The following is a 13,697-nucleotide window of genomic DNA, read 5'->3' as shown; positions in this document are numbered from 1 at the left end:
TATGAAAGAAGAAAGGTATAAGGAGTGCTTCAATGGTGAAGAACACATTTTGGGAAGACAACAAAATAAAGAGAGAACAAAAAAAAATTAAATATTTCATAAAAATAATTGAACCCACAAATTTCATTTACTTCTAAAAAGAAATTTCACATTCTTTTAACTTTAACTTGTAAAAGAATTTTAAAAAAATATTAATTAGATATTGGCTAATAAAAAAATGTCATTGATTTTACCTTTCAAATTTTATTTTTTAATTATTTCATGCGCTGTGAGGAGAGTGACTACACTCACTTTGCCACGTCATCTCTTAGGGTGATATTTAATTAGTTCAGAATTGTTAAGGGGGAGGGGGGTATTTAAACGCACGTATAGTTAAAGTATTAAAGTGAGTTTTGTTGTCAAGTTCAGGAGGGATTTGATGTATTTTTCCAATAGTTTATTGTCTCACCATCATACATAAAATGCTTTTATATATATATATATATATATATATATATATATATATATATATAACACAACGTACCGGATCCCGAAGGGGTCTCATACAAGTCCTTAGCATAATAATAAACATAGGTAATAGAATTGACGAGGAATTAAAACTTTGTACAATTAAATCTTTTCATTTATAAATCGAAATAGAAGTCTAGACCTTCTCTCATTAGACAATAGTCGCTATTACAATCGAATTGATAGGGTCACTGTCTTTTTTACAATAAAGTCTCAAAATAGAACATACAAAAGGAAACTAGAAAGAATAAATTGTGTCCTCGAACCATAAGGACTCAAGACAAAGAGAGAATCAATCCAAAAAGAATAAATCGTGTCCTTGAACCATAATGACTCAATGCAAGGAGAGAATCAATCCAAACCTTCGGCCAAAGAGAAGCAACCTCAACCACTCGGACCTACACTTTGTGATAAAAGGTAGAAAATAAGCATTAGCATAAACAATGTACCATGTATGGAAGTCATGAATAAAATTCATAAAACATGCAAAGAGGGGCAATTTATTTGAAATTATGCACTTTAACATTTTTAAGAGTCATCACGCACAATAGTGTAAATACAAAAGTCAAACTAATTCATAAGCAACCATAAGTCATACTTGTATAATGCATAGACAAGATTCCATTATCCTATCTAAAGCTAAGTATTACTTTTAGGCCACAATCATCATGCATATCATAACTTATCCTTATCCATAGACAATACTCATAAACAAGGGGACATTCATGTTCATTAACTTGAAACAAGTAAAGTCATTCTTGACAACAATACATATGATACATGCATAATTCATAAATCTTCGTAGCATAGAAGAAACTCACCACAACCACCTTGAAGCCTACATGTGCAATGTATAAATGGAGTATCATACCCCCACTCATATAAGTAGTACCTTTTAAGAAGTCATAATTATCATCATAATTCATATTATTATCATATAAGCAAACTTATACTTAACCGACATAGACCATATGAGCTACATTAAATTTGGTGTCTTGCCCCCACACCAAAAAGAGGTGTCCTACTTACCTAAGGTAGAACTAGCATATTAACTTTTAGGTAGATCCACTAGCTAAAGACCTATGTGGACATAGTTATGGGATAAGGAGATTGTTACTAGATTCCCAGACTTTCTAACGTAAAAGGTTTCCATCTCATGAGATAACTTACTTTGGAAGCTGGACTTTCTAACTTAAAAGCTTCCATCTCATTTTCATACCACTTGGTGCTAAGCATAGTTCCCTTTAAAATTTATATTAATTCTTTACTTAAATTCATGTTCATAAAATAATGCATTGGGCACTCAATTCAACATGATATCATAATAGATCATAGATTCATTAGGTGAGAGTGTCCTTTAAACCCTAGAATCATCAATATGTGAGTAAACCTTTCACCTCATAATCATAGTGTGTTTATGAGAATAGTCTTTCATTCAACACTATAATTCTATCATAGTCATAGACATATCATACATAGTCATGTGTAAGGGTAGGGAAGAATGATCTTACAACAATACCACAATTACACAATAATCATAGGATCTTCACTTTTAAGTGAATCATAAACTCATACACGATTCTCATAAAGAGGTACAAATCCTCATAAATTGCCCTTCAAGGGACATGAATCACAATCAACCTAACCATATACAATTACTACATAATAATAGGGAAATTTCATGATTAAATACCTAATCAACATAAGCATAATCAATTGACGTACTTTTAATATCATTCAACCCACATCATCAATTCATAGTTTAGCAATATGATAAATCATGGGTCCATAGGAATAATTCATCATAATTCAATAATAATCCATCAATCCAATCATAATTCATCATAACCAACAATAATAAACCATAAATAAACAATTGAAAACGTTTCAAGGAGGACCCACTACATAGATTGAAACGCTAGGTTTGGAAGAATCTACAAATTTGAAATTGAGAGTTTTAGGGCTTCATGGAAGAAATCTAACCATGAATCAAGACTATCATACGTCGGTTAGAGATTTCCTCACAAATAGGAGTAGAGAAGATGAGTTCTTGAGACCTAATCTTCATGTTCTTCTTTACTGAAGGATTTCTAGTAAGAGAAATATCGGAGAGGAGATGATTTTGGAAATTATTTTAGTGTTTGAGTATTATGGCTTAGTTTAGAAAATTTTGACTTAGAATCAACTTATATAGTACCCATAGAAACATCCAAAACGACCTCACTTTAATTGGACTTAAATAGGAAAAGACTTAAAATGATCCTCACTTGGTGAACCCGTCCAGGCACCACGAGCCCCTCACGAGTGTGATGTGGACCACGATCCGTGATCCTTCTCCTGAAGGTGAGGTAGTATCTAAGATTTTGGGGCTACAAGCCACCATGCCTAAGTTATCTTCACAAAGGGTTTCACGAGTCCTTATTAAGACCACGAGTTGTGGTTCCTTCCGTGAAGTTGAGACAGTAGCTAAGTTTTTGGTAGCTATTTTTTCCATGGACAAGGAAGATTCACGATCTACATTTACGATCCATGGTGTGGACCACGATCCGTGGTTCTATTCGTAAAGGTGGGCAGTGTGCTCCAAGCTAGGGACAGCCTTGGCCTTCGACTTTAGCTTGGCACTTGCCCCTTGGCCTTGACTGTTATAACACTCTTTCCAACTCTAGATGGTCTAATAATCTATGAAGAGTCATTTTTAATGTTTTTTAACATTTACGTTAGGCTCTAGTTTACCCTATCATTTTCTGGGTGTTACAAAAAGAGAACCTTAGGCCCGATTACGTGGCGCCACCACAAACTAGAATTCTCTTTTAATCTATTTATTTTCAAAACTAGCTTTCTCTTTGATGAAAAGATGTCACTTTTATGAAAAGTTTCGAATTTAATAAAGAATTACTACTTTTATGAAAAGTTTCGAATTTAATAAAGAGTTACTACTTTTATGAAAAGTTGTGACTTTCATGAAAAGTTGTGACTTTTATGGAAAAGTTGTGAATATTATGAGAAAAAGTGACTTTTATGAAAAATTGTTACGTTTATGAAGAGTTGCAACTTTTATGAAAGGTTATGACGTTTATGAAAAGTCATGACTTTTCCTAAAGGTTGTGACTTTTTCAAACAATTGTGACCTTTCCGATAAGACACAATAAACATTTGCTCACACTACCCTTTGTTATATATAAATAGAGTAATTTTCTCTCATTTTAAAACAACAAAAAATCTGAACTTCTTTTTCTTCTTCTGCACAAAAAAATATTCATGTACTTTGCTCCTATTGAGTGACTGACTGATATTGTTATTTTTGTATCAATATGTTGGTGAATAAAATCGTTCATCCTGAGAGGATCTACTTCTTTAAACCACAAATATTAGAGGGGAATAATTTTTCTTACGGGGACATTGTACATTTAGTATATTCAATTTTTTTTCTTTGTATTTCATTCTATTAATGCATATTCTGATATTTTTTTTTACAATCATTAATTTATTCTAGTGATATTAATTATTATTTTTGGAAACATGTTTTAAACTCTATAGTATATGGTTCTGGAAAGTTATTGTTTCTGATTATATTGAACTTATACACATATAGTAGATATATTCATCGTGTAGAAAATAATTATTGTACGCACTTCCAAGAATTCATGTTTTGATATTCTATATAAAATTCTATAACTTAAAAGTACTATACATAAGCTTATATATTATCTATTTTAACATAGATATGAAGTTTCTCAATTATCAATTGAATAAATTGATTATGCGTGTTCAAAAGTTATAGTTACTTTCATGTGCAAGTGTAATTTATTTTTTAAATCTGTTATTTTTTTTTAAATATTTCTCTGAAATACATATCACAATTGTATAATCGATACAACTTAAACGTGTTAATTTTCCTACGAAGTACCTTTGTGTCTGCGCATATGTGTTTATATATATATATACACACTTACTTTCTTATTTATTTTCCTTTTAATGCGGATTAAAGAATCAATGATTTATTATTATCCTGATTAATTCATTCACTAGAGATTCTTGAGTTATGTGATAATGACACGTAATCAAATTTATGTTGGAATATTGCTAATAATTTTTTTAAGAATCTATTTTCTATTATTTATTTTGTATAGATATTAGTAAAGAGTTATTTACATATTTAATGCAATTATTATTTATGACCGTGCAAAGCTTGAACAAATTACCTAGTTGAATAATAATTAATCATTAAGAAACAATGAACATTATATATAAATTTATATTTGCAATGAATTATACGCATATATTGCACTTTAATGTGTAAGGAATTTGTTTGTTTACGTGAATACAAAAAATATGATACATAATTTAGTAAGATGTAATGATTTTGGTATATTCACCATAATTTATGTATAATATAATTTTTTATTGGAAATTCAATAAATATGCTATACTAAATTAATTAGAGATAATGAATTTGATGTAATTAAAATGAACCTTCTTTAAAACGATCTTTAAATTAATAAATATTTATTTATAATTTATATATTAAATAATAGTTCTATAGAATAATAATATTTTATAATTTGATATATATTAATTCAATGACATTTTCCTATACGTTAAAAAGAAAGCTCCATAACAAGACAAATTTGACCCCAAGCCCTTTTAGTTATTCAGTAAAGAACATTGATTGCCCAATGTGTTTTAGCATAAAATTCTATTGGCTACTAGTCCTTTAAATTCAACCAAATAATTTTAAAGGAGAAAAAAAGGAGGGAGGGTTACTAATCGGATTTCATACTTCTATTATTACTGTGGTTGTAATATTATTTTTTTAAAAAATTACTTGTTCTATTTTTTTTAATTTTTTTTTCATATTATCTATTTAAGATGATAAAAGGATTCATTCAATTGTCATGTATATTAAAAGATAATGCCAATTCAAATAATTAAAAAAAATTATCTTTCCAACTTTGTCCTTAATATTAATTATTCTAAAATATTTAAGAAAAAAGCAATAAATAGTGTGCTTGACCGATATATTCCTTAATATTAATTATTTTAGAATTAGAAGAAACATATAGACAAAAAAAAAAGAATTAATAAGAAATATATTGGTCAAACAGACATATTTATTATTTTTTGTTAAATATTGTGCAAAACAGAATTAAAATGGGAAAACATATTCATATTTTGACTATAATTAATTTGAAATGACAAAATTTAATTATGTTTTTAAAACTAGGTGTGATAAGTAAAAGAAGACAAAAACTTAAAATAATATAAATAATGAGAGTAATAAAGAGTTGAAGAGCAGAGAAAAGAAAAGAGGAAGAGGAAGAGGAAGAGAAAGAGAGAGCATAGGAAATGGCGAAGAGAAAATGATGAACAAGAAGAAGGTCTCTCACTCTCAACTTTCTCCTTTTTCTCTCTAGATCTGTACAAGAAAGAAAATCAACTAGTTCTTTTCACCATTTTCAACATTCATAGAAACAAGGAGCTGCTGGTAAGCATTTTCATGTATTTTTGCAGATTGAGTTTTGTTATGAATTTGTCTAATTGGATAAAGTTTCTGTTTTTCTTTTTGGTTTTATTTCTTTGCTTCTTCCTGAAGAATTTCCTTGTTTCTTGCTGCCCTTTTAAAAAGGAGTTGTTTTGTTTTAAGCATTTGAATGAATAAATTTCTCCTTTTTTTATTTTTTATTTTTTTTTTATAGAAAAATAGAACGTGGCCTATGCAATAGGTCTATTTGGTGAAGAATAATATTTGTTTTTCGTGAGAGTGTGAACCCTTTTAGTAGCAAAAGTCTTCTTCATAATTGATGGGAAATCTATTCTTGTTTATGTTTATAACTCTGTGATTTGTGTTTTTGCCTTGATAATAGATAATAGCATCTATGCTCGAACTTATATAACACTTATGGAATTGCATTTAGAAAAGACTGGCTTTTGTCTCTCTTTTGATTATTCGAGATACCTTATATTTTGATTCTATTTCTTTCAGTGGATCCAAGATGAGAGGATGTGCTATCCATTGTAGTTGTTAGAAACCAGATTTTATCAAACTGTTGCTTTAGCATTTGTTTTAGTATGATCACCACCATGAACATGAATCATTTGACTGTTGAAACGGAAGATACTTTTGCTAGCTTGCTTGAAATAGCGGCCAACAATGACGTTGTGGCGTGTAAAAGATGGATGGAGTATGATCTATCATCCAGTATTCATGAGGTAGGACTCTGGTATGGACACCAAAAGGGCTCAAGGAAAATGGTATTGGAGCATAGAACTCCTTTGATGATTGCTTCTACATATGGCAGTGTTGATGTCCTCAAACTCATTCTGTCAATACCTGAAGTTGATGTCAATCAGTCATCTGGTCAAGATAAGAGCACTGCTCTTCACTGTGCTGCATCTGGTGGATCTCTGAATGCTGTTGAAGCTGTCAAATTGCTTTTAAAAGCTGGTGCTGACCCAAACTCTGAAGACGCCGATGGCAATCGTCCTCAGGATGTCATTGTTGTATTTCCAAAGTTTCAGTCAACGAAATCATCCCTGGAGACCCTTCTTAGAAGTGATGCAATGGGGAAGTGCAGCCTGAGGGTGTCAGCAGCCACTTCGAACTCAAGTTCTCCACCACTTTTGCCTTGGCTTGATGGATCACCTTCTTCTGCTTCAGACTCAATCTCTTCTCCTAGGAGTGCAAAGTCCAACGATACCCCGGTGTCTTGTACATCTGAGAGGAAAGAATACCCCATTGACCCCTCTTTGCCTGACATAAAAAATGGCATATACTCTACAGATGAATTCAGAATGTTCTCGTTTAAGATCAGGCCTTGCTCTCGTGCATACTCTCATGATTGGACTGAATGTCCATTTGTCCATCCTGGTGAAAATGCTCGAAGAAGGGATCCGAGGAAATATCACTACAGCTGTGTGCCTTGCCCCGAGTTCCGTAAGCTAGTTTGTCAACGAGGGGACATGTGTGAATATGCTCATGGAGTGTTTGAGTCTTGGCTGCATCCTGCTCAATATCGAACCCGACTTTGCAAAGATGGTACAAATTGCAATAGAAGAGTTTGCTTCTTTGCCCACACACAGGAGGAACTCAGACCCCTGTATGTCTCTACTGGTTCTGCTGTTCCTTCACCTCGCTCAAATAACTCTGCTGTGAATTCCATGGATTTTGCAGCAACCATGGGCCTAATTCCAGGTTCTCCTTCATCAGTCCGTGTCATGTCCCCAGCACCTTACACTCCTCCAATATCTCCCTCTGCTAATGGAATTTCAAACATGGGTTGGCCACAACCAAGTGTTCCAGCATTGCATCTTCCTGGCAGCAATCTCCAGTCGAGCCGCTTGAGGTCATCACTAAATGCAAGAGACTTGACTATGTTGCCAGACTTTGATGTGCATCAACAGCAGTTTCTAAATGAATTTTCCTGCATCTCACAGTCCAGTGTGAATACTAATTCCTTGAACCGTTTAGCTCATCCTATGGCCCTAGCTCCTTCAAATCTTGAAGATTTATTTTCTGCTGAGAGCTCGTCTCCTAGATATTCTGATCAGGCATTAGCTCAAGCAGTTTTCTCCCCTACCCACAAGTCTGCAGTTCTCAATCAATTCCAGCAGCAGAGCATGTTATCTCCCATTAAAACAAAATTTTCACCAAAAAATGTAGATAATTCTCTATTTCAGGCTTCTTTTGGTGTTCAAACGCCGGGTAGAATGTCACCCCGAGGAATGGAGCCAATATCACCTATGAGTTCCCGTATGTCAATGCTTGGTCAACGTGAGAAACAGCAGCAATTTAGGAGTCTTAGCTCTCGTGATCTTGGCTCCACTGCTTCTGCTGTTATTGGTTCTCCAACAGATACTTGGTCCAAGTGGGGATCCCCTTCTGGTAATGCAGGTTGTGCTGCCAGTACCGATGAGTTTGGTAGGCTAAAGAGATCATCTTCGTTTGAGCTTGCTAACAATGGAGAAGAACCTGATCTGTCGTGGGTTCAAACACTCGTCAAAGAATCGCCACAGGACATTGAAGACAAAGCTGTATCTCGTGTTTTAGGCCTCTTAGGTTCTAATGAAGATTCTACTTCAAATTCGCAGGTTGAGCAATTCGATCAATTGAATGCATGGATGGAGCAAATGAAGCTTGATAAGCTAATGGCTCAGTAAAAACATCCTAATTTTTTTAATTAATTATTTAAAGCAGGTAGTATAAGAATGGGTTGTTGAGAAATGAGACAGAGTTTAGGTGATGTAGTCTCTTAATTAGTCAAAAAGTTGTTACCTTTATTTCATTAGACTGATATTTCAATGTACTGAAAAAAGGATTGTTAGCCTTTTATGACAGTTCAACATTGAGATGAAGTTATTTCATTTTCAATTTTGTTAATGTTTTCTGAGTTTTGCACCACCTTTATCTTAACAAGGGAAAAAAACACAGATCTAATGCAAGTAAAAGCTATCATTTGCTGCAAAATAACTTTCTTTTCTTTATATTGATGTTGTCTTTGAATAATGTTAGTGCTTGAAAATGTTATGTGAAGTAAAGGGCAGAGAAGAATAACCATGTGATGTGCTCCCTTAGTTCATTGGTCTGATATTTCAAAAAAAGAGATTTTTACTTTTACATAGAATTTTTAATACATTAAGAATTTTTTTTTCATGTTTTACCTTCAATATTAATTAGTTATTATTCAATTCATTTTTAAAATTTAAGACTATACATTAATTAATGTGAATATTATGTTAAAATAGTTATACTAATCATTCATTTATAAGGTTTGTATAAAATTTAAAATGAACATATAAAAGTGAACAAAGAAAAAAGCTTAACGTGAAGTTGAAAGTAATTGGAATTGGAATCCATATCCCTTGATCTGATAAATTTTTTAAACAAACCTTTATCATTCTTTATGTGTTCAACTACATGATGCAAATATATACTAATTATCTTGGATAGTGAAGTGGTAAGTATTTTTTAATTTCTAATTAAAAGTTTCAAATTCAAATTTCTCTGTCTAGGAAATCGCACTTATTAGGAAATACTTTATTCTGTAAGACTTTCTAGGGCAAAATCAGATGTAGTTGAACTTTAATATGAGTTAAGAAAATTTGACTGTCTTTGAGTAGTGATGGATTCATATTTACCAGGCACGGGAAACCCTGAGTATGTGGAGGATTTCGAATCCCAAAAATTGGATTTGGGGTTTGTGGGGAGGATGTGGACATGAAGAAGGAGAAAAATGTTTTATTGATTTGGAATTCTACCAATCCTTTTGGGGATTGGATGATTTTTTAGTGGTACTCCATATTTTAATTGCTTTGGGAATAATGAATCCTTATATTCTAAGAGATAATGATGATAGTGGAGCTTCATGGCAATAAATACTGATGTTTTATTAGATACTGTGAAACATTTTATTAGTTTGCATGTGGGCTTTAATATAAAGAATTTGTGAAGTCATTAAGAAGCTTTACATATTCATGTTGTTTTAAGCACTCTTTAACTAGGAAAAAATAGGGTGCGGGATATGTTCATTTATATGCTACTTCTATATTCATGTTGTTTAGAAGGATGGACCCCACAATAATGCTTTAGTAGAGAAGTATTTTAATTCATTAAAGTTGAAGCCAAAACCTTTTACTCTAATTCATACAACCATTTTTTGGTAGGTTCATATTATCTATTGATCCAAAAAGGAATTTAAGAACAAATTTGATATTTTTTCTCTCTCCATGTACACTTCCTCTCTCTCACTGCAAAGGCAAATATTGCTTCTAAATGTGTCACGACCCAAACCGGGCCGCGACTGGCACCCACACTTACCCTCCTATGTGAGCGAACCAACCAATCTAAACCTTAACATTTCAATATAATATCAACATAAAGTAATGCGGAAGACTTAAACTCATTAATAAAATCAATAACTATTATTATCCCCAAAATCTGGAAGTCATCATCACAAGAACATCTACGATCAAACGACTAAACTAAGAGTATTCTAAAAGCTAAAAATACATAAGAAGCTAGTCCATGCCGAAAGTTCAAGGCATCAAGACTTGAAGAAGAAGATCCAGTCCAAGCTAGAAGCATTAGCTCACCCTGAATTTCCGATGTAGTAAGACTGGCTTGAATTACTGTTGAGTTGAAGACGATGGCACGTTTGCTGCACTCCACACATAAACAAGAAGAGAACATAAAAGTAGGGGTCAGTACAAAACACGGGTACTGAGTAGATATCATCGGCCAACTAAAAATAGAAATCAATATATACCAAGTAATATCATAAAATCAACTATGATACTCAACATGTAGCAACAACAAATACTATATCATTAACAATTACCGTCAAGTTCACACATGAGGACTCAAGCCTCGATACCATACTCATTTGGGAATCATGTTCATTAGATTGAGTATATTAACATCTTTCAAGATTCATTATCTTTATTTCTCTTGTGTCGGTACGTGACACTCCGCTCCCTCAATATTCATTAATCCTCTTGTGTCGGTACGTGACACTCCGATCCCCTAAATCTATGTGTCGATTCGTGACACCCGATCCCCTAAATCTATGTGTCGGTTCGTGACACTCGATCCCCTAAATCTACGTGTCGGTTCGTGACACCCGATCCCCTAATACTACGTGTCGGTTCGTGACACCCGATCCCCTAATACTACGTGTCGGTTCGTGACACCCGATCCCCTAATACTACGTGTCGGTTCGTGACACCCGATCCCCTAATTCTATGTGTCAATTCGTGACACCCGATCCCCTAAATCTACGTGTCGGTTCGTGACACCCAATCCCCTAATACTACGTGTCGGTTCGTGACACCCGATCCCCTAATACTACGTGTCGGTCCGTGACACCCGATCCCCTAATCTCCTTCCATCAATTCATCAAGCCTTCTTTCTTACCAAGGCATCATCAATCTCATTACTTTAGTTCATCAAGCCTTCTCCCTTACCAAGGCATCATCATTAAAAAGAGATTAGGTTTTTATCAAGATTTGGGATTCAATAACTTCATCATGCTTAATATAATCACAATTATATAATCACGTTCATGCATGCATACAATTAAGCACATAGCAGGGTTTACAATACTACCAATACATATCATTCTCTATTAAGAGTTTACTATGAAAGCATGAAAACCATAACCTACCTCCACCGAAGATTCGTGATCAAGCAAGCAAATTTTCCCAAAGATTTGTGTTTTTCCCCTTCTCGATCGTCTCTCTCTCTATCGATTCCCTTCTCTCTCTTTCTCTTGTTCTTTCTATTTTCTTTATTCAAACCCTCTTTCTTTTACCCTAATTAGTATATAATTAAGAATAAAAGATGACAATAATAGCCCACTAATTAACTTAAGGTTACCTCTTTTATCCCCCAAGAAATTGAGTTATTATAATAGACCCACGAAATATATAATTATAGCAGGAATAGTCCAAAACGCCCCTTTAAAACTTAACTAGAATTCCAACTTCAACTGGGACTACGCAACCTGTGACGTCCCGTCGCGCTTGCGACGGTTCGTCATGCAGGTTCGTCAGAGACTCGATTTCCTTAAGGAGTCTGTGACGGCCCGTCGTACCTACGACGGTCCGTCCTGCACTTCCGTCACGACGTTCAGAGAATCGTTCCCTCTACCAAATTCTCAAGAGTTGAAGTGTTTTGAAACGGTGGATCACGACGGTTCGTCGTGCCTGTGACGGTCCGTCCTGCAGGTCCGCCACAGGGTTAGAGAGTCGATTTCAGCACCCAAATTTCAGAATTTCTAAGTGTTTTGGGACGAGACACCCTCGACGGTCCGTCGTGCCCATGACGTTCCGTCGTGGGTTCCGTCGTCTCAGCCTGTTTTTCCAGAAATAAAATCTGCTGCTCAAAACGACTAAACAGGTCGTTACATTAGATACCAATTTACCCATCGTTCGTCCCCGAACGATCACAAGGAGGAAAACAAGGGCAAAAAGGAGTACCTGAATCTGTAAACAGATGTGGGTATTTTTCTCGCATATCCGCCTCCTTCTCCCAAGTGGCTTCTTCAACGGGTCGATTCTTCCATTGAACTTTGATGGATGCAATCTCCCTTGATCTCAACTTGCGAATTTCTCTATCTAGAATAGCAACAGGCTCCTCCTCATAGGACAAATTCCCATCAAGCAAAACTGAATCCCAACGGATAATATAGTTTCCATCTCCATGGTATCTTTTCAACATCGACACATGGAATACCGGATGTACCCCGGACAGCCCTGGAGGCAAGGCTAACTCATAAGCCACCTCCCCTACTCGCTTAAGTACTTCAAATGGACCAATATACCTTGGGCTAAGTTTACCTCGCTTACCAAACCGCATCACCCCTTTAATCGGCGAAACCTTCAACAAGACTTGTTCACCCTCCATGAACTCCAAGTCTCTAACCTTTCGATCTGCATACTCTTTTTGTCTACTTTGCGCTGCTAGAAGCTTTTCTTGAATAGATTTCACCTTCTCCATCGAATCCCTCAAAAGATCCGTACCCCAAGGTCTAACCTCGAACGCATCAAACCAACCAATGGGGGACCTACATCTCCTGCCATACAATGCTTCAAATGGAGCCATATCAATGCTCGAGTGATAGCTATTATTGTATGAAAATTCCGCTAAGGGTAAGAAACTATCCCAATGGCCACCAAACTCTATCACACATGCACGAAGCATATCCTCCAACACTTGAATCGTTCGCTCAGACTGACCATCGGTCTGAGGATGGAACGTGGTACTAAGGTCCAATCTAGTACCCAATTCCGCATGCAGTGTTTTCCAAAACTTAGAAGTAAACTGCGTACCTCTATCTGATATAATGGAGAGTGGAACCCCATGCAATCGCACCACTTCCGAGATGTAAAGTTTGGCTAACTTCTCTGCATTGTAAGTCACCTTGACCGGAATGAAATGAGCAGACTTAGTTAACCTATCAACAATCAACCAAATGGAGTCATACTTACCCATTGTCCTTGGAAGACCAACCACAAAGTCCATTGCAATTCTTTCCCACTTCCATTCCGGAATGGGCATTCTCTGAAGTGTTCCTCCGGGCCTTTGGTGTTCATACTTTACTTGTTGACAGTTTGGACACTTGGCAATAAAGTCAACAATATCACGCTTCATTATACTCCACCAAAAGTGTTGTTTTAGGTCACGATACATCTTG

At 34.9% G+C, this 13,697-nt stretch overlaps 1 protein-coding gene and 1 long non-coding RNA gene across 2 annotated transcripts; one reads left to right on the top strand and one right to left on the bottom strand.

Moving 5' to 3' along the window:
• Positions 1–606: 606 nt before the first annotated feature.
• LOC109119777 (uncharacterized) lies at positions 607–2,664 on the bottom strand. The gene is made up of 2 exons (XR_002027201.3): positions 2,491–2,664; positions 607–905 (listed from the first exon to the last, which is right to left on the bottom strand). It is a non-coding gene; the product is annotated as an uncharacterized lncRNA (long non-coding RNA).
• Positions 2,665–5,715: 3,051 nt separating this feature from the next.
• On the top strand, positions 5,716–8,859 carry LOC101247591 (zinc finger CCCH domain-containing protein 30). Its single transcript, XM_004234786.5, has 2 exons — positions 5,716–5,992; positions 6,491–8,859. The coding sequence occupies exon 2, from the start codon at positions 6,577–6,579 to the stop codon at positions 8,662–8,664; it is 2,088 nt and encodes a 695-aa protein (XP_004234834.2). The 5' UTR covers positions 5,716–5,992; positions 6,491–6,576; the 3' UTR covers positions 8,665–8,859.
• Positions 8,860–13,697: the final 4,838 nt, after the last annotated feature.

Source organism: Solanum lycopersicum, chromosome 3, assembly GCF_036512215.1.
Source record: "Solanum lycopersicum chromosome 3, SLM_r2.1".
In the NCBI taxonomy this organism is placed as follows: domain Eukaryota; kingdom Viridiplantae; phylum Streptophyta; class Magnoliopsida; order Solanales; family Solanaceae; genus Solanum; species Solanum lycopersicum.
The sequence above is the reverse complement of the archived record's forward strand: the minus strand, read 5'-3'. Positions and strand labels throughout refer to the sequence as shown.

Coding starts and splice junctions, on each gene's coding strand:
- LOC101247591 (XM_004234786.5), top strand. CDS start 6,577: ATGATCACCACCATGAACATGAATCATTTGACTGTTGAAACGGAAGAT.